Genomic DNA, 20,102 nt, shown 5'->3' with positions numbered 1-20,102 from the left:
TTGTATGGTTTTAAGGGCAGAAATTCTGATCAGTGTAACAGTAGTAAAGACTGAGCCGCTTGTATTAAAGGTGCAATGCATATGATTTTTGTGCTATAACGTTAAGGTGTTCTTGGCTGGGTCCAAGCTTCCTAGTATTGGTTATAGCATCATAATAAAATGTGCTTCTATATAGGACCTTGTGGGAGACCTTTATCAAAACCGGTGCAAAGGAAAGCTGCCTTAGTTGCCCATAGCAAGCAGATGCCACCTTTAACTTTTCAGAGCTCCTGTGGAAGATGAAAGGATCGATCTGGCTGCTATGGGCAAGTAAGCCAGTGTTTCTTTCCACCAGCTTTGATAAATCTCCCCTTTGTGTATTTTTCTCCATGGTCCCTGCTGCCCGAATGTTAGTTGCAATTCTGGCATGGTTTCGCTCGACATTTTAAATTGCAATGATATTTCACTTTTATTATTTTAATTTTTTTTTATGCGGTTAGAATTATATTTTCATATTAAGTATTGCACGTTTAATACAGTCATTATGGTTTTCAAAGTACTATGTTTAGAAGTGTATAAATGTATAGGAAGGACTCTAAGTATACAAACAAGATTAGTGCTGAGCTTAGACAGATGATTTCTATGGACATGTTAAGCCACTGCCGGCTCTGTACCCTTGAACCCCCCCTTCGAGGCCCAGAATGCTTTATGGCTCTTTAAAGGGAAAAGGCCTTCATTTCTTCACCTTTATTCTCCCAGCAGCGGTGGAGAGCGAGCTGGCTTCAGTAAGCCTGGTGGTAAGTTTTTGAGTATTACAAATGGGTAGTGTAACACAGAACAATGTCCCTTCCCTTTTTTATTTTTTATTTTTTTTTAAGCTAATTTTTTTTTATTTTTTGGTCACATTAAAACCATGGTGTAAAAAAAAATCTTATGTGCAAAAGGTTCTGGCCGGCATTACTGAGGGGTATAAGTGGTTTATGCGGTTACACAACAGGAGGCTACACAAATGGATACAGAATTGTGTGTAACACGGGGAAAACAGAAAATGACTGCACAATATTGGGTGTGAAAACTACACGCACACACTTGGGCACATAATCCTTTTACAGATTCTTGGTTTTAAGCGTTAAGGATCATTTTTCAATGATTAAATGCTTGCCCTTTACTGCTATCAGCTCTTTTAGCAGTAGGTTGCAGTATTTTATGGTTTGTGGGGTTTCATCCCTGAATTCAAAGGTATTAAAGTACCAGTTTGCCAGAGGTGGTTCTTATGTTTCCCCCATCTGTGTGCCCTTGCAGCCCCTTTCTTTACATTGGTATTTTGTAGCTTTGATGTGAAAGTTGCTGTAGTACAGGTTTCATATTCTGAAGAGATTTGTTTTTTGCTTTCCTCTGCCAGGACTCCTGGATGACGGCCCTGAACTTGATTTTGGTAAGTGTTTTTTTATTAATTTTTTACCACACATGGTTGTGATGTATGACCTGAGACCCCATTTACTTATTTTCCATTATAACATGGTTATAATGGAAAATAAAGCATTCTTTAATACGGAATGCTAAGTATGATTGAGGGTTAAAAAATAAAAACATAACTCTCCTCCACTTGATCGCGCAGCTGTGATCTTTTTTGTTCTTCTTGAAGGACCTGCAAAATGACCTTCACTGGCGTTGTCACACTCACCACGTGATGAGTGCGGTGATGCCAGCGCAGTTCCTGCTGATTGAAGATGGGTCCTTTTTTGCATGTTTTTCAAGAGGATCCCGGCTGTGTGATCAAGTTGATGATGTGTATATGTATATATGTGTATATATATATATATAGTATATATATATATATATATATATATATGTGTGTATATGTATGTGTATATATATATATATATATATATATATATATATATATATATATATATATATATATATATATATATATATATATATATATATACTAGTTGAAAAAATTGGACTGCACTCCAAGCGTATCCTCAAACAATATGTGTTTATTCACCCATATATGGCAAAGCGACGTTTCGGCTCCAACTGAGCCTTTCTCAAGCATTGGTGAACAATAAGTGACGAGTATATAAAGGTGTATCACAAATACAATCAAATGAAGTTACATAATTGATACTTTACAAATAATGCCTGTAGGCGATGTACAAATGTGCAAAAACACAGAACATTCATATTACATAAAGTGACTTGTGCTTAGTATGTTAACAAAATATCATATAATGTCATATTACACATAACAGACCGAAAGATACATAATTAATTGCACCTGCAGCTTATCACCATCTCATTTATGTATAAACTTGAGTGGTAACCATGTGCAAAACCTAAAGAACTGATGAATAAAAACCTGATAGCAGGATGTGGCCCACGTATACTGTAGCGCCGATCGGCGCGTCCTGTGTGATCCAGTGCGCATGTCCCAGCCTACCACCGTCATCAACAGGAGACACTTGCAAAACCCGATGACATCAGCAACAATCCGGTGTCGCCCGTTGATGACTATGGAGAGCCGCGCCTGCGCAATACCGTTCTCGCCACCTGGCAGCCATGTTGCTCAAGGGAATCCTCTATGGGCAATTTTTATTTTTTATTTTTTATTTGCTACGAGGCCGAGAAGCGTTCTACAAAATCAGTTGCTATGGTTGCTTACCAATCTAGTACAGGGGGGGCTGTGTCACCATCCTTTTCAAGACGATAGACGCAGCACCATTGTTCCCACAAACACCCTCGGCATGTCAGTGCCGTCGTCCTATGGGATCTTACCCTGCTTCACTTTCCAACTGTGAGGGAACTCCTCATTATAATAGAACGATGTCCATTGATGACAATACCGGGCCACGTAGAAAAATAACTAAGTCGCTCTCCCTTAAGTTATAGCTAGATGGGACATACGTCTGGACTCCACAGATAAAAAAAATTATATAACTCAACAGAATAGTGTTCCTTGGGCTCATCATCCACTCACAGGTTCATCCATCTTCCAGAGTATCGTCGGCATGAATATGTCTAAAAAGACAGTAAAAAAGTGTTAAAGTGTATAACAAAGATGTGTATAAATGCATTTCTTATTTTTTGTTTTTCCTTTTTTATATAAAACCAATGAATCAGTCTTACACAGAAGATAATACAGAGCGTTCATCAATGCTACCAGAGGGCAAACTATCAACCTCACATGCCACCACCATATCTATAATCAATGTTTAAACCCATTGGATGAAGGCTTTTTAGGGTTTGGATCCACTGCATTTCTTTTTTCTTTAATAAAGCTATCCGGTCCCCCCCTCTCCGTGGCATCGGAACATGATCAATGATCCAGCACCGGAGGTCTTTTTCTTTGAGTAGCGCAAAATGTCTTGGGACTGGTAAGTCCTTACGCCCTTTTCTGATTGTGTGGCGATGGTTGTTTAACCTGGTTTTCAAATCCGTAGAAGTTTCGCCTACATACAACAATCGGCATGGACAGGATAATACATAGATTACAAATGGGGTGTCACAGGTGAGATGGAATTTTATGGGAAATACTTGACCAGTTTCAGGATGTGTAAATATTTTAGATCTACGAATCAGGCCACAATTAACACAATGAAGACACGGGTAGCAACCCGTGCCCGATGGTGCCAATGTGGTCTGTATCATCCTTGATTTGGACCCAACATCGGCCCTAACTACTTGATCTCGGATGTTCCGAGGTCTACGGTAGGCACACAGGGGAAAAGTTGAAAATTCCGGTACCATTTCTAGGCAACTACCCAATATTGGCCAATGTTTTTTTAAAATTTTGTTAATAAGGTCACTGTATTCAGTGTACGTAGAAACAAACGTGATTCAAAACGGCGGCACTGACATGCCGAGGGTGTTTGTGGGAACAATGGTGCTGCGTCTATCGTCTTGAAAAGGATGGTGACACAGCCCCCCCTGTACTAGATTGGTAAGCAACCATAGCAACTGATTTTGTAGAACGCTTCTCGGCCTCGTAGCAAATAAAAAATAAAAAAAATTGCCCATAGAGGATTCCCTTGAGCAACATGGCTGCCAGGTGGCGAGAACGGTATTGCGCAGGCGCGGCTCTCCATAGTCATCAACGGGCGACACCGGATTGTTGCTGATGTCATCGGGTTTTGCAAGTGTCTCCTGTTGATGACGGTGGTAGGCTGGGACATGCGCACTGGATCACACAGGACGCGCCGATCGGCGCTACAGTATACGTGGGCCACATCCTGCTATCAGGTTTTTATTCATCAGTTCTTTAGGTTTTGCACATGGTTACCACTCAAGTTTATACATAAATGAGATGGTGATAAGCTGCAGGTGCAATTAATTATGTATCTTTCGGTCTGTTATGTGTAATATGACATTATGATATTTTGTTAACATACTAAGCACAAGTCACTTTATGTAATATGAATGTTCTGTGTTTTTGCACATTTGTACATCGCCTACAGGCATTATTTGTAAGTATCAATTATGTAACTTCATTTGATTGTATTTGTGATACACCTTTATATACTCGTCACTTATTGTTCACCAATGCTTGAGAAAGGCTCAGTTGGAGCCGAAACGTCGCTTTGCCATATATGGGTGAATAAACACATATTGTTTGAGGATACGCTTGGAGTGCAGTCCAATTTTTTCAACTCTACGATTGGGTAAGCACCTGCTGCCATGCTTGGACTTTGCACCCACTTTGTACGCTAGGTGGTGCCGCCTGTGGTTTTTTCTTTTATATATATATATATATATATATATATATATATATATATATATATATATATAATTTTTTTTTTTTCTTAGTGACATACTTGGCATTCTTTAATACATGCTATTTGCCATTATAACAATTCCAGGTCTGATTACCACATTCAGTTTATTCTCACGAGTGTGCAAAACGCATTGCACCCGCGTGGTAACCGAACGGAATGCAATTGCAGTCAAAACTGACTAAAATTGCTTGCCTACTCGGACGGGTTTCCCACAATGCACCCTAAACACATCTGGCCCTCACCTGCGACGCCTGTGTGAAAGGCCTAAGGGTGCCTGTACACGTTGCAGATTGTTTCCTCCCCACCCCGGTCTGGATTATTTTATTTTTTTTTCTGCAGAAAAGCCCATGCACACAGGCGTTGCAGTTTTTGCGGATCCACAAAAAACTGATACCGACAATGTGTGTTCCGGACTTTCCTGCCCTCTATAGAACTATCCTATACTTGTCCATAAAACGGACAAAGATTCAACCTCTTTAATTGGAGTCTGTTAGTAGTTCTGACCTTTGCTGTTAGCACTTGGGCGGGAGCTGGGGAGAGCAATATAAACATGGCTTTTGTTGTGCTTCTGCAAGTGCACCGGAGGCAGAGCTTCACCGTGAAGTGCTCTCTGGCTGCATTAAATTGCTCTGCAGCCCCTCCTTTCTGTTCTGATTGACAGCTGTAGAGGCCTTGTTGGATGCCACAGCTCTTTCAGTACACTAGAGACGGACCTGGCAAAATAAAAGTTCATGTTCACACTGCCCTTGATGACATAAGTGCCACAAAAGATGCATTATGTTTTGTACTGCTCTCCTTGATCCCCTACCTAGTGCTGTTAGCAGTTTAGAGTTGTCAAAACTGCTGACGCTCCTTTTAATGTAAAGAGCAGTTTTATAAATAAAATATTTTTGAAAGGAGTTTATTTATGACACTATATTGGTTATTTAGTGCCCCCTATGGAGCCTGAAGAGGAACCAGAGAACAACACAATCTATATGCAGGGCCTGAGTGAGAACGTGACGGTTGAAGAGGTGGTAGAATTTTTCAAAGACTGTGGTGAAGTGAAGGTGGGTATGGCACTTTACATCCTTCCTTCTGTTGCATTAACTTTATTGGGTTGGCCACTACATCTTTTATCTCTGCACATGTGATGGCACATACAGGCATTTACTTACACCGTTATAATCATTTGCCTCATTGTTTGAAGCATAGCTAAGTGTTAAACTGGTTTGGCCTAGAGCAGAGTCCTGTTGTCATTGGACACAAACAAGCTTTTTGTCTAACACGTCCCTAGCAGCGTTGATGAGCTTGCTTTTATATTGCAGCGCCTGTTGTAAAGTATTCACATCCAGTAACCAGCAGTTAATATTTGATATTTTAGTGCTGCAGCTTTTGGCTGTAAGGCAAGATGCACACTAGCGCTTGAGGATCTCTGCACACTCTGGTATTGCTGGAAGTTTGTAAGTCTCCATTTGGCCCCATCTATAATGGGGATTGACTGCAATCCAATCCAGTCGCAACCTGTTATGTGCCAAGAATCGTCTGGAAGAAAACCACTGCACCCAGTGGTTTTCTTCTCGCTGATTCTCAGTACATTTGCCTAAAAGCGGCCTGATCTCAGCAAGTCCCAATCATGGTTAATGGGGCCAGACGGAGACTTACAAACTTTCAGCAATGCCGAAATACAAAGGAATCTGGCAGGCTGTTCCCTCCCGGAACAGCCTGCCGGATCTCAAGCATTAGTGTGAAACTAGCCTAATACAGGCTGTGACTTGATCAGTATAGGTAAAATGTAGTAGCTTAAAGGGTTTCTACCACTTGCTTTGCACCCATTTAGTTTTCAGACACTAGCGATCCGCTAGTGTCTGATGTACAATACAAGCTAAGTATTATCTTATTCTGTCCGGCCGTTTTGTTTAAAAAAGCACTTTTATATTTATGCAAATGTGCCTCTAGGTGCTATGTGGGCTTCTTTCCAGCACCTAGAGGCTCAGTCTACCTTCCTAAACTGCCGCCCAGCTCGTCGCTCCAGACCGCCCATCTCCTAGCGAATTCGATCCTCCCCCTGCTCCTGGTGTCTGAAATCTCGCGCCTGCGCCGTCCGTCTCTGCATTCGGCGCAGGCGCAGTGTAAATGTCTGAGCGCGAGATTTCAGGCGCCAGGAGCAGGGGGAGGATCGAATTCGCTAGGAGATGGGCGGTCTTGAGCGACGAGCTGGGCGGCAGTTTAGGAAGGTAGACTGAGCCTCTAGGTGCTGGAAAGAAGCCCACATAGCACCTAGAGGCTCATTTGCATAAATATAAGTGCTTTTTTAAACAAAACGGCCGGACAGAATAAGATAATACTTGGCTTGTATTATACATCAGACACTAGCGGATCGCTTGTGTCTGAAAACGAAATGGGTGCAAAGCAAGTGGTAGAAACCCTTTAATGTACCATACTTGGTAAATTTGCCATAAACAGAATTAATAAAAAAACATATTTTTATTTTCTCGCCCATTTTCCTTGGGGGACACAGACCTTGGGTATAGCTCAGCTCCCTAGGAGGCGTGACACTAAGTAAAACTGTTAAGCCCCTCCTCCATCAGCTATACCCTCAGCCTGGAGATAGAGGCTACCAGTTTTAGCTTAGTGTCCAAGGAGGCAAGACACTCCCTGCTACTGCAGGGCTGTTTTCTCCTTGTTATTTTTACTTTGATCCAGCATGCGGTTGTTGGGAAAGATGGTTGCCTGTTTCGAAGCGGTGCCGTTCGCACAATTCCGATCCCGCACCTTTCAGAGGGCAATTCTGTCGGCCTGGGACAAATCACCGAGGAGTCTGGACAGGACCTTTCTTCTGCCTCCCCTGGCTCGGGCTTCCCTCGGCTGGTGGTTGCATATCCCTCTAAGGGGGAAGTCCTTCCTTCCACTGAACTGGCTGGTGATTACCACAGATGCCAGCTTACGGGGGTGGGGGGGGTTTTCCCTCCCCGGTCCGTCCAGGGCGTTTGGTCTCTATCGGAGTCCAGACTTCCAATCAATATTCTGGAACTGAGGGCGATTCTTCTGTCCCTCAGACACTGGACCCATCTGCTGAGGGGCCACCCTGTTCGGATCCAATCGGACAATGCCACGGCTGTGGCATACATAAACCATCAGGGAGGCACTCGCAGCGATGCAAGAGGTGACCCTCATTCTCCTCTGGGCGGAGACGCACGTGCCGGCCTTATCTGCGATTTACATCCCGGGGGTGGACAACTGGGCGGCGGATTTCCTCAGCCGGTCCACCATCGACCCGGGAGAATGGTCCCTGCACCCAGAGGTGTTCGAAGCCCTTTGTCTTCGCTGGGGTCGCCCCCGACGTGGACCTCATGGCCTCCAAATTCAACCACAAGGTCCCCCTATACCTGGCCAGGGCACGGGACCCGAAGGCATACGGCGCCGACGCGCTCGTCCTTCCGTGGCGCGAATTCTCCCTTCTGTACGTCTTTCCTCCTTTTCCCCTCCTGCCACGGGTTCTTCGGAGGATCGCGGCAGAGGGCGTCCCCGCGATTCTAATCGCCCCGGATTGGCCCCGCCGGTCTTGGTACGCCGACCTAATGTTGCTGTTGGCAGACGCATCGTGGCCACTGCCCTCCAGGGAAGACCTTCTCTCTCAGGGACCGATCTTCCACGAGCATTTAGGCTCGCTACGTTTGACGGCGTGGCTATTGAGACCGCCGTCTTAACGCGACGGGGTTTCTCCGCGGACGTAGTCCGCACCATGATCCGGGCTCGTAAGCCCGTATCCTCTAGGATCTACTATCGGGTTTGGAGGTCCTATCTGGGGTTCTGTGAGTCCCGGAGCATCCCACCTCTCCGGTTTTCTCTTCCCACAATCCTGTCCTTCCTCCAGTCGGGTCTGGACCTGGGGCTGAGCCTCAGTTCTCTGAAGGGTCAGATTTCGGCGCTGTCTATTCTTCTCCAGCGTCCCCTGGCCCCTCTAGGGCCAATTAAGACCTTTTTACAAGGGGTGGCTCACTCTGTTCCGCCGTACCGCCCTCCAGTTCCTTCCTGGGACCTGAATGTGGTGCTCTCGGCGCTCCAATCAGCCCCCTTCGAGCCTTTACGGGAGGTCTCCCTTCGCCTTCTGTCCTGCAAGGTCATCTTTCTTGTGGCCGTCACGTCTCTCCGACGGGTGTCGGAGTTAGCGGCTCTTTCTTGCTCCGAACCTTTCCTGATCTTCCACCAGGATAAGGTTGTGCTTCGGCCTGTCCCGACTTTCCTGCCAAAGGTGGTCTCCGCCTTTCACATCAATGAGGACATCGTCCTTCCGTCGCTCTGTCCCTCTCCTTCCCACCCCAGAGAACGGGAACTGCACCGTCTGGATGTGGTCAGGGCGTTGAGGATTTACTTGGAGGTCACCGGGTCCTTTCGGCGCACGGACTCCCTGTTTGTGGTTCCAGAGGGTTCGCGCAAAGGGTTGGCGGTCTCCAAGGTGGCTATTGCCCGTTTCATTAAACTGGCGGTGTCTGAGGCTTATCGAGCCAAGGGCAGACCTCTGCCTTTCGGCGTCACTGCTCATTCCACCAGAGCAGTCGGAGCTTCCTGGGCGCAGAGGCATCGGGCCTCGGCTGAACAGTTGTGCAAAGCAGCCACTTGGTCCTCTCTGCACACTTTCACAAAGTTCTATAGGGTGCATACGCATGCATCAGCGGATGCTGCTTTGGGCCGCCTGGTTTTGCAGGCAGCGGTTTCCTGATGCTCTGGTGGTGTTCCGCCTTGGGTTTGTGGTCCCTCCCTTCTTGGACTGCTCTTGAACGTCCCAAGGTCTGTGTCCCCCAAGGAAAATGGGCGAGAAAAGGAGATTTTTGTATAACTTACCAGTTAAATCTCTTTCTCGCTCTTCCTTGGGGGACACAGCACCCACCCTTCTGTGTTTGGTTACAGGGTTATGGTCTGGCGCCCCGTTGGGTTGCTGGCTGGTTGTTTCCGTTATTGGTTGTTATCCTTTCACTACTTGGACACGCAACTGGTAGCCTCTATCTCCAGGCTGAGGGTATAGCTGATGGAGGAGGGGCTTAACAGTTTTACTTAGTGTCACGCCTCCTAGGGAGCTGAGCTATACCCAAGGTCTGTGTCCCCCAAGGAAGAGCGAGAAAGAGATTTAACTGGTAAGTTATACAAAAATCTCCTTTTTGTGCTGCGGAGACATGGACCGAAATCCCACCTTAGCGCTTCATACTGCTTCTGTGGGCGTCTGATCCGTGCCTCCGCTCTGTATGGCTCCATATCTTGTGGAATACAGATCTATTCAAGTCAACGGCTCCGTATCCATAATATGGAGTGTGGATTGCTCAGCGGTGTATGGAGAAGTAGCTTTTAGGCGCACAAGGAAAGGTGTGCTTTAGGGAGGCAAGTGTCATAAAAACACAAAATACATTAAGCTATTAGGACATTGGGGACGGGTTAACAAAGAAACTAAACTTGTATACTTTTTTTTTTTTGTCTGTTTTAAAGATATTTTTTTGATTTTTTTTTTTTTTTTTTTTTTTTTAATGTAAATGAAGGTGTGGCCCCCTACTCCTAGAAGCGCCATTCTCTCCTCCTGCCACGCCTTTATGTATTTATTTCTGTATTTTTTTATAGGTAAACAAAAGGACAGGACAGCCTTTAGTGAACTTATTTACGGATAAGGAGACTGGTAAACCAAAGGGTGATGGAACGGTTTCATTTGAGGAATCGCCTTCAGCAAAGACTGCTGTGGAGCTCTGTGATGGTTTGTGTCTACCATAGTGCCCTACTTGTGTATTATGTGATTTCATTTTTATATACTTTTGCTGTGACAATGCTTTCAACTTTAACCACATCTTGATGTACTGTACATTGGACTCTGACTAGGTATTAAAGGGGTTTTGTGTCTTCTAGATGGTGAGGTCTTAAATATCACATCAGTGGGGATCTGACACCCAGCAGTAACCTGGCACGACCACAGCATATTAGACAGATTAGCGGTTTCTGGCTCGGTCCCCAGTTTTTTTTTTTTTTCTGGCGCTGGGTGACTTGAGAACAGCTGATCAGTGAGTGCCACGTGTTGGACCACCAACAGTATCTGATATTGGTGGTTCTAGGACATCAATAACTAGAAGCTGGTGCCGGAGTTGTGTCTGATAACCAGCCGGTTACAGATTTAAACAGGTCAATAGGGTAACATTAGCTAGACGGAAGAAAAGTGTCCTTTTGGCCTATGGCTGCAGTACATTGGTATATGGCAGACAAACCAGTAACTTAGTAGACTGCACTATTCCATACAATGGCATTAGTATAAGTATATACACTATAGGGGTCTTTTACCAAGCTGGTGTAAAGTAGAACTGGCTTAGTTGCCCATAGCAACAAATCAGATTCTTCCTTTCATTTTCCAAAGGAGCTGTCCAAAATAAGAGAATCTGGTTGCTATGGGCAACTAAGCCAGTTATATTTTACACTAGTTTAATAAGCATTGAGTTATGTCTCTTACACTAAGTCAGTGACAGATACCACTGCATGGCATCCTTTCTAGTTATCTGGAACGTTAAACAGAAGCCATAAATGCAATGTGAACCTGGCCTTACACTGACGGACATAAGTGCTCTGCAATACAGTCTTTCAGTGTATTATGTCCATATTAAAGGAGTTGGCCTATTTTTGGTCACTATTGAAAAGTGGGGTTGTGAAATGTTTGACACTTACTAATATAGTCTTTGAAATTCTGCACCACTCTCTATTTCATAAGCTATGCCCCCTTGTTTGCAAAGTCTTTTTTTGCCGTCCACACAGGTCCTGGCCATAAGATGGCCGCTGATGGAGGGTCATGTGACCTCCATGGGATGTCTTTATTCAAACACACTGCTCATGCACTCAAATCCCAACAGGACAAGTGTAGATGGCAGGTGCAGTGTCTTTTGAATGGCAGAGGCATTGGATGGAGGTAATTTGCCTGGCCACATGTCCCTCAATCAGCCATTTTATAGACCTGATATCTGTGGACTGCAGAAAAGACGTAGCTCATGAAATATTAAAAACTGTGCAGAATTTGAACAAAGACTATTAGTAAGTGCTATACAATTCTCTTACAAACACATTGCTCAACAGTAACCAGAAAGTGGCCAACCCCTTTAAGGGATCTTGTAAGATCTGTTTGAGAGAACCTTCCAGAATTGCAGCAGTCTTTTGTGCTAACTGCTGATTTAAACCTTTCTAAAGGGGATTGTCTAGTTTGCTGATATTGATGAACAGTGCTCAGGAAAGGTCATTAATATCAGATGAGCTGTTTAAAGGGGTCGAATTGCTCACTTTAAGATTTACCTGTAATTAATTTTTTATTTTCATATATATATAGGAAAAGAATTTCAGGGGAACAAACTAAAAGTGTCCTTTGCTCGCAAGAAGCCCCTTCTTGGTAACATGAGAGGTGGATTGTTACCACGTGATGGTCGCGGTCATCCCCCACTCCTTAAAGGTGGTGAGTTGGCGTTCTTCTGTTAAAATTCCTTGCAAATATCTTTCAAAATAAATGTTAGTTCTCCTATTGCTGTGTGACTAATCAGTATCTTAATGTTAGGTCCCATGGGGCGAATGGGTGGTGGTAGAGGTGGTGACCGTGGCGGATTCATGCCTAGAGGTCCTCGGGCACCAAGAGGTAGTCCAGTTAGTGGTCCCAATTCACAGCACAGAGCTGGAGACTGGCAGTGTCCCAACCCGTAAGTCTTTACAAACCTAATATTTATATTTTTGAGACGGGCTATTTTTTTCTATTAAACGTATTTTTATTTTCTTCTTTTAGGGGATGTGGAAACCAGAATTTTGCTTGGCGAACAGAGTGTAACCAGTGCAAGGCACCTAAACCTGAAGGCTTCATTCCTCCTCCATTCCCACCCCCAGGTAGCATGAATCCTACTTGGTTTCCAAACTGATTACAACCAACAGAAAGCAGAAGTATTTTCCTGCCAAACCACTTTATATTTACTTTGATTTAATTCATATTTTCTTGTTTCCCCTCCTGGAAGCGTATGTTGCTTGCTGATAAAGAGCCCTGAATTGGCACTTTCTGGTAGCCATATACTTCTGTTTTATAATACAGTGCTCTCTACATTTACTGGACAATGGGAAAAAAATCCCATTTTAGGAGGCTGGTGTGCTCTGAGTGCCAAGCTTCCTTGCAGCTTGCATAGTACATTGCTGTGCTTCATGTAACAGCTCATCCCCATTAACTTGTAATATTGGTCTTCATATTACTCTATTAGCCTGTTAAAGGTACATGATGTAAACTGTACTGAAGATAAACCAGTGTCTGTATTTGTGAGTTAAAACCTCCCTTCTGTTCCTTGGCATCTTAGGTGTAGACCAGAAGACAGTTTCTTTATCCATTTCTATGGAGCCTAAATGTCAGTCTCATAGGAATGAATAAAGAAGTAACGGACTTCCTGCCCTGTCTGTTGGAAAGGCAGAGTTTTGGTCATGACACAGCTGATCAGAAGGGAAGGTTATAACTAGAGATGAGCGAATTTCATGTTGTGAATCCGCTGCATCACTGAAACGGAACGGTTTTTCAGCCCACAGACTTCTATTATGACGGAATGAATAACTGAATGCCTCTGAAGGCATTCTGTCATAGAATTGCGTTATGGTCCGTGGTAGCGGAATCCATAACGCAATTCTGCTTTTACCAGCAAACTAAGTGTGAACGAATTTCAAAATATGAAATTCGCTCATCTCTAGTACTAACTCTCAAATAGTGTTACCGGTAAGATTAACTTCACTAACTCTCTCCCCAAAAAAACTGAACCTACCCTTTCTCTGAGATATTGGTAAACCTGATTTGTAGAGGGCAAGGCTAGGTTCACACCTCCTTTTAGTAACTCTGGTAGTCTGTCCTGACAGGGAAACGGCCTATCGGAGTTGCCATATTCGGCATAGCCAGGCACTGCCAGATCCTTGTTCACTATAATGGGCATAAACGCCCTGGATCCCATTATTGGTGAATACTACAGTAGTGTTCCTGTCGGAACAGACTGCCAGGGTTCCGAATTGATGTGAACGAACACACATCCCTCATGTTTGCAGGTTTAATCATTTTAGGTCCAAATTGTTTTGACCCCTTCCAGACTCCCCCCAATTTGTTTTTATTAAGTTCTGTAAACCAGTACTCCACTCGCTCAACTTTTATTCTATTTTCAAATAAATGTATGGTACAGTCAAGATATCCAATGAGTTGCATGACAAATGTTTTAATACAACATTCCAGATAACCCATACCATTGTTAGCAAATAGTAGCATAGTCGATTAAGACTGAGTGGATTGGTTTACGGCAGTATTACATGCAGCTCCCCTTTAGATTAACTCATTTGCAACCTCTAAGGACAGTGATGGCAAACCTTTTACAGACCGAGTGCCCAAACTGCAACATAAACCCACTTATTTATCGCAAAGTGCCAACACAGCAATTTACCTTGAATACTACAATACAATATAGAATATCTTCCATGTACTTTATCATTTATCTACAATAGCCTGCCTACATTCCATGTGCTGTTCATAGTGCGCCCTGCTCTGATGACTGACAGGAGAAGTCTAAGGCATATTGGTACACCATAGACTTTTTCTAGGGTGTGGGTGCCCACAGAGGGCTCTGAGTGCCACCTCTGGCACCTGTGCCATAGGTTCGCCATCACTGCTCTAAGGGATAAAATGCTTGGATAAATTCCATCCAGTTTGTGATATGTTTTGGATGATTCATCCCTGCATCTATCTACTGCCCATCTGCCAAAAGGCAGGATTTGGTATGTTCTATAATCTCCTGTATCTTCGGTACTATTGGCAATAGCCAGTGTTTGAGAATACATTGTTTAATGGTTAGTAGGGCAACATGTACCACCAATGGTGTCTGAGCGGTTATATGGAAAAGGCGTTCCTCAGCTTCGTCTGGAGCTTTATTATTGAATTCCTGTATTACACATCCTAATTAGCCTCCTACTGATGTACATTCTCAAATGCAGTGGCATAGGTTGGCACTGGGGAGTGTGCCTTTAGGGCATGATGTCTGTCTTCCCCAGTTTGAAATATCCTTGGCTTGATATTAAAACCATATATTGCTTTGTGCAGAAATTTTAAGTGAGTCTCCTAGATTTTGCTGAAAATGCTTTTTGTATCCCCCCCATCTTTGGCTACATTTGAGGGATATTGGTCTAGAAGAGGCTGCCATCAGTGTCTTTGCCTGGTTTTGGTAGCACTTTTATATATGCGGTGCAAGCTAGTTCTGACATCTGTCGACCCGACATGTATTCATTGGTCAGCAGGGGTGCAATAGTGTCAGTGTTTTATAGAATTCTCCCTTAAAGCCTTATTGGATGTTAAATTCCCAATAACCTGTTCAATGCTGCCTAATCTACAGGAGTAATTTTGGGCAGGGGTGTGTATGAGCCACTCTCTTGCCTCATCTGAGTGACCCATTTGTCCTGTATAAAGGGCAGAGTTAAAATCTTTAAGCACTTCATTTATTTTGGAGGACATTGTGTTAGTACATCCCTTTTCATCTTTTAAAGCCAAGATTGGGAAGGTATGGAACTGTCCCCTTGCCAGGCGTGCCAGTAGTTTCCCTGCTTTATTCCCATATTTTAATAATTGGGCTTCAAATTGTCTGGAAGATGGCTTCTTTTTTATGAACCCATTGTTCATACGCTGCTTATGCCTTAACACGTGATTCTTTGTTCTGGGGGTTTGGGGAGATTTCATAGTTGGCATATGCAGCTAAGAGTGGCTGCATTGCTTTAGGGCCGTGGCCGTTTGTTTTCTGAGGTTTGCCATGCCGAACTGCCTTTGCAGTTTCCCATAATAATTGGGTATCTTTTGTTACACCATTAAAGCTAATCTATTCTTCCCACTTCTTTTTTTTTTTTTTTTTTTTGGTGGCCTCAAATACAAACCAGGGCTGTTGGAAACCTCTAGATAAAATCCAACCCTCTGGGGATTGTCCGTTAAGGTGAGCTTAACTGGGCTGTGATCTAGTCTAATCTGGACCATGAATCATAGGCATTAGAGTAGTGGGTATATTCCCTTCCCTCAGGGTGTATGGCTCTCCATATATCACATAGTGCATGTGCCTGGCAAAAGCAAGGGAGTGAGGAGTCCCTACCTCTCGGGATGATCAATTTACCCTGTGATTAGCGCAGAGTGGCTGTACACCGCGTTCAGGTCACCTGCTTTTTGTTTTTTAGGTGTAATTTAGAAGTCTGTGTCCTAGTTCAGCATAAAAAGAGTTTGGCCCATATACGTTATAAATGCTAATGTCGTCTGATGGAGAGTGTAGGTAGACCCACAATATCCTCTCCTCCCTATCCGAGGCGCATGACTGCACAGTATATGGCAGATTCTTGTGCAAAAGTGTCAACACCCCTGCTTTGGAATTAATGGATGAGGAGCACAGAACTTTCCCTACCCACAGTTTCTGCATTCTAGCACTGTCCACCTCACTCAGATGTCTTTAGAAGTAGAGCCACATTTTGCTTTAGCCTTTTTAAATGATGTGGCTTTTTTTTTTAAGGGGATTTCAACCCTTTCACATTCCAGGTTATTACCCGCATATATGTTCCCTTAGCGCACTATAAGATTAACCCTTGTTTGTCACAAAATATATCAGCCACAGCATCTGGTTTACACCCACCCATCTCTCCCCTTCCCCAGAAAATACTAACCTTAACAGAACCTGTTGCACAAGTACAAATAAACTGATAACGGTAGGGAAAAAATGAAGTCAAATTAAATATCAGTAAATGTCCCAATGGGGCAACCATGAAGGGTAAGGCCTGCCATCTTGTTCGGCTGCTAGAGACTCCACTTTTTTCCAACATGGCGGTCCAACATTAACCTCATAACCCAAGTCTAAACTCCTGTTTCTTTCGCTAAAGGTCAAAGAACTAGTCTGACCCCCTTCACTTCAATAGATTGTCCCCTGTAACCCACCCCCATATCACCATAAATGCATTGGCTATAACCAAAGGATACAGTGTGGTGTTTGGGTATTAATGGCTGCTTGTACGGTGGGTAATGGGTTCCCTAAGAGTTCTTATGGGGGGTATCGGGTGGTCTGGTGGGTATTCTTCTCTGGACTCCATGGCGGACCAACATGATCTGTCGTCTTGGTTTTCTTGCTTGTCCGCATAGCCTCCAGCGAGTGAGTGGGCTACTTTCACACTAGTGTTTTTGCTGGATCCAGCAGGGTCCAGAAAAAACACTTCCGTTACAGATAATACAACCATCTGCATCCGTTATGAACGGATCCGGTTGTATAATCTTAAACATTTCTTTAACATTGCCAAAACGGATCTGTTTTTAATTCCATTGAAAGTCAATAGAGGACTGATCTGTTTTCTATTTGGCAGAAAAAAATGATCAGTCCCCATTGACTTGCATTGGGGGTCCGTTTTTTTTTTTTTTCCCAGGACCGAAAGCAAAATACAACATGTTGCGGTTTGCTCTCCGGTCTGGGAACGCAACTAAATGGAATACAGCATTCAGTTTTGTCCCCATTGACTATGGGACAAACCCTGAATTTTATTTTTTGTTCCCCACCCCCTCAGGTATTGAGCCCCTATGACGGAACTCAATACCGAAAAACTTACTGTGAAAGTACCCTTATTTCCGTGGCAGAGGAGATCCTCGTCGCTGCGACCCGGGGATATCAATGTCCAGGCTGTCTTGTGCTGCTTTGATGGAAGTGTGGGTTGTTGTGGTTTTATCCCCTTGGAAAATGTTCAACAGCACTGGGTATAGGAGGAAATCTGATGTGCCTTTCATACAACTCCAAACATATGATGGAGAATTTCCGTCTTGGTCTTTGCACTTTCGCTAAGTAGTCCCCGAAAATCTGGATTCTTTGGCCTTTAATCCTTCACTGTTGATCAGTTTTGTTTGGAAGAGTGCAGAATCGCTGTTTTATCTGTAAAGTCCAGGTACTTCACTATTCCACATTTTGTGGCAGGAGCCTTCCAGTATCTGGACTCTGTGCTCGACTCCATTGAGTCTGATGCCATGTACAGCGCCAGTGGCTTGGAGTATTTGTAGCGTTGACCCGCACCATATTACCCAGGGACTCCTAAAGGTCTGGTAATCTGGCTACTTCAGTTGCCAGCTTTTTGTAATTTAATCTATTTGTGGTTCCTCGCCGATGTCTGATTCAGTGCATGTGAGCTCTGCTTGAGCGCTAGACGTTTGCGGAGTATGAAATCTTTCTCCGCCATTTCTATTTCCCGTGCTGCGGGTTTTGCTTGTTTGCTTTGGCCTTTGATTTGTTCCTACTCCCCATGGCTAATATGAAACAGTCCATAGGTGGCCACCAGCCAAGTGGTAACAATGGTCCTGGTATTTCTCTGGTTTGTAGGGGAGAGTTAAAGTGTGGAGTTTCACCTTACAGAGCTGTAGCTAGTCACGTCTTGCCATGTTGGCGCCGGAACTAAGTCCCACTTGCTGATCTTTGACGAGAGCTGATCAGAAACAAAGACCTGATTCCTTGCAAATCATTCTCGGTCCAGGAAACACAGTCCATGTGTTGGCTGCATATCCCACATTCACCTGAACTGACTGATTTATTCTTTACAGATATGACTGCATGATGGTGATTTGACAGTCCCATTCCTATCTGATTGTGGGTCTATTGTATTGTAATGACATCACGTGAGTACAATACAACAGACTTTCAATCATAAAGGAAGTGACTGCACGATAAATCACCATGATAGTCAGTTCAGGCTAGGGGAGCCACAGTCTGTCTGGGAGATGCAGCCGACGGATGGGACATGTTTTCCGAACCAAGCACTGTTGTGTGAATCGTGGCTAAGTACATTGTTCTGCCCCTTAGTATCAGTTGTGTGGGTCTCAGCACTTGGACCCCAGCAGATCAAAACTTCAGACATGTCAATTTGTATAAAATATCCGGTATGGGTTGTTATAGGTAATTTTTTATTTATTAGAACGTGTGTGTATATGTGTATGTATAGATATATATAAATTTTGTGGTTGATATGATATAAAATTATTCTAAAATACTCTTGCCCTGCCCTTTCTCCACCCCAACCCCCCCCCCCCCCTCTTTCCCAAAATGTTCAGGTGGTGAACGAGGTAGAGGTGGTCCTGGTATGAGGGGAGGCAGAGGACATATGGACCGTGGTGGCCCTGGAATGTTCAGAGGTGGTCGTGGAGGAGACAGAGGTGGCTTCAGAGGCCGTGGAATGGATAGAGGTTTTGGTGGCGGAAGGAGAGGTGGCCCACCTGGCCCTCCAGGGCCTCTTCTGGAACCTATGGGAGGAAGAGGAGGCGGTGGAAGACGTGGTGGCCCAGGCAAGCTGGACAAGTACGTTGAAAAATAAATTTTTATTTTTTTTTTTTTTTTTTGGTGTGAATTTTTAACAAAATAAACATTTTCTCCCCCACTAGGAGCGATCACCGCCAGGAGCGCAGGGAAAGACCCTACTAGCCGTTTAAAGCCTCCTTTACTACCAGATTTATTTTTTAAGCCAGAAATGTTTTAAATTTATAATTCCATATTTATAATGCTAGCATGGAGTCCTTCCATCGTTACATTATGACTATACTTTGTCTGTAGTATTCACAATTTGTGGAGTTATTAAAATGGAAGTTTAATGGTAGTACCAATGATTTTTGTTTTTATTTTATATTTCTCCTAAAATCCCATAGTTCCAAGCTTTGTCTGTAAAATAGAAGTTTTACAGAAGTGGATTTGTCAGCATGTACAACTATGATGAAAAAAGATCTGAGAGTGTGTGGTTAAGACAATTTATTGTGACAATGTTATCTTTCGGCTCGTTCCAGCATACTTGGCCCATTTTTGTGGGCCACTGTCGGCTTGTCTCCCTTGTCAAGCTATTGAAAAGATCAGGATTTTAGTATGATTGATACATGTTTGCTTTTTTTTTTTTTTCTTGCAAGAAATATTCAGGGGAGGGGTGGGGGGATGTCGTGAATTTTATACTTTGGCTTGTACCGGTTGTTGACCCCCACATTACAATAATAAAACTCTGTAAACCAGTGTATGGTTTCATGTCTTGGTTGCATTAACAGTCAGGTATTAGTGAAAAAATGCTTCTAGATAATCTGGAGTTATAGGTCATGAATGTTTGTCAAATACAAAGGAAGGTTGAAATGGTGATCTTGTTAAAACTTAACTTTTAATTAATACAAAGATGAAAAAGATCCCTAAATTTAAACAAACAAAAAGTAGTGCACATTTACACCATGAGTAATAAGTGTGCGGAGGCACCTGAGAGATTAACCGGTTGTCCTACCGTGACCCAGGTGTCTTCCGGTCTTTACAGATATTCAGAAGATGATGGTCTTGGAGAAAAAGAAAA

The 20,102-nt window shown here is 43.7% G+C and overlaps 1 protein-coding gene across 2 annotated transcripts in view; it reads left to right on the top strand.

Moving 5' to 3' along the window:
• The window catches only part of EWSR1 (EWS RNA binding protein 1), a 39,602-nt gene extending 19,821 nt beyond the window's left edge, over positions 1-19,781 (top strand). Inside the window, exons 9-17 of one of the 2 annotated variants that reach the window (XM_044275292.1) lie at positions 742-776; positions 1,382-1,414; positions 5,688-5,806; positions 10,347-10,476; positions 12,079-12,201; positions 12,301-12,439; positions 12,523-12,620; positions 18,841-19,084; positions 19,168-19,781. In XM_044275292.1, the coding sequence (XP_044131227.1) occupies positions 742-776; positions 1,382-1,414; positions 5,688-5,806; positions 10,347-10,476; positions 12,079-12,201; positions 12,301-12,439; positions 12,523-12,620; positions 18,841-19,084; positions 19,168-19,207 (961 nt within the window). In that variant the 3' untranslated portion in view covers positions 19,208-19,781. Of the gene's footprint in view, positions 1-738; positions 777-1,381; positions 1,415-5,687; positions 5,807-10,346; positions 10,477-12,078; positions 12,202-12,300; positions 12,440-12,522; positions 12,621-18,840; positions 19,085-19,167 lie in introns of both variants that reach the window. The other variant, XM_044275291.1, reaches the window with a different exon arrangement.
• Positions 19,782-20,102: the final 321 nt, after the last annotated feature.

The sequence above is a fragment of the Bufo gargarizans genome, chromosome 1, assembly GCF_014858855.1.
Source record: "Bufo gargarizans isolate SCDJY-AF-19 chromosome 1, ASM1485885v1, whole genome shotgun sequence".
Classification (NCBI taxonomy): Eukaryota; Metazoa; Chordata; class Amphibia; order Anura; family Bufonidae; genus Bufo; species Bufo gargarizans.
This window is presented reverse-complemented; position numbering and strand designations above follow the sequence as displayed.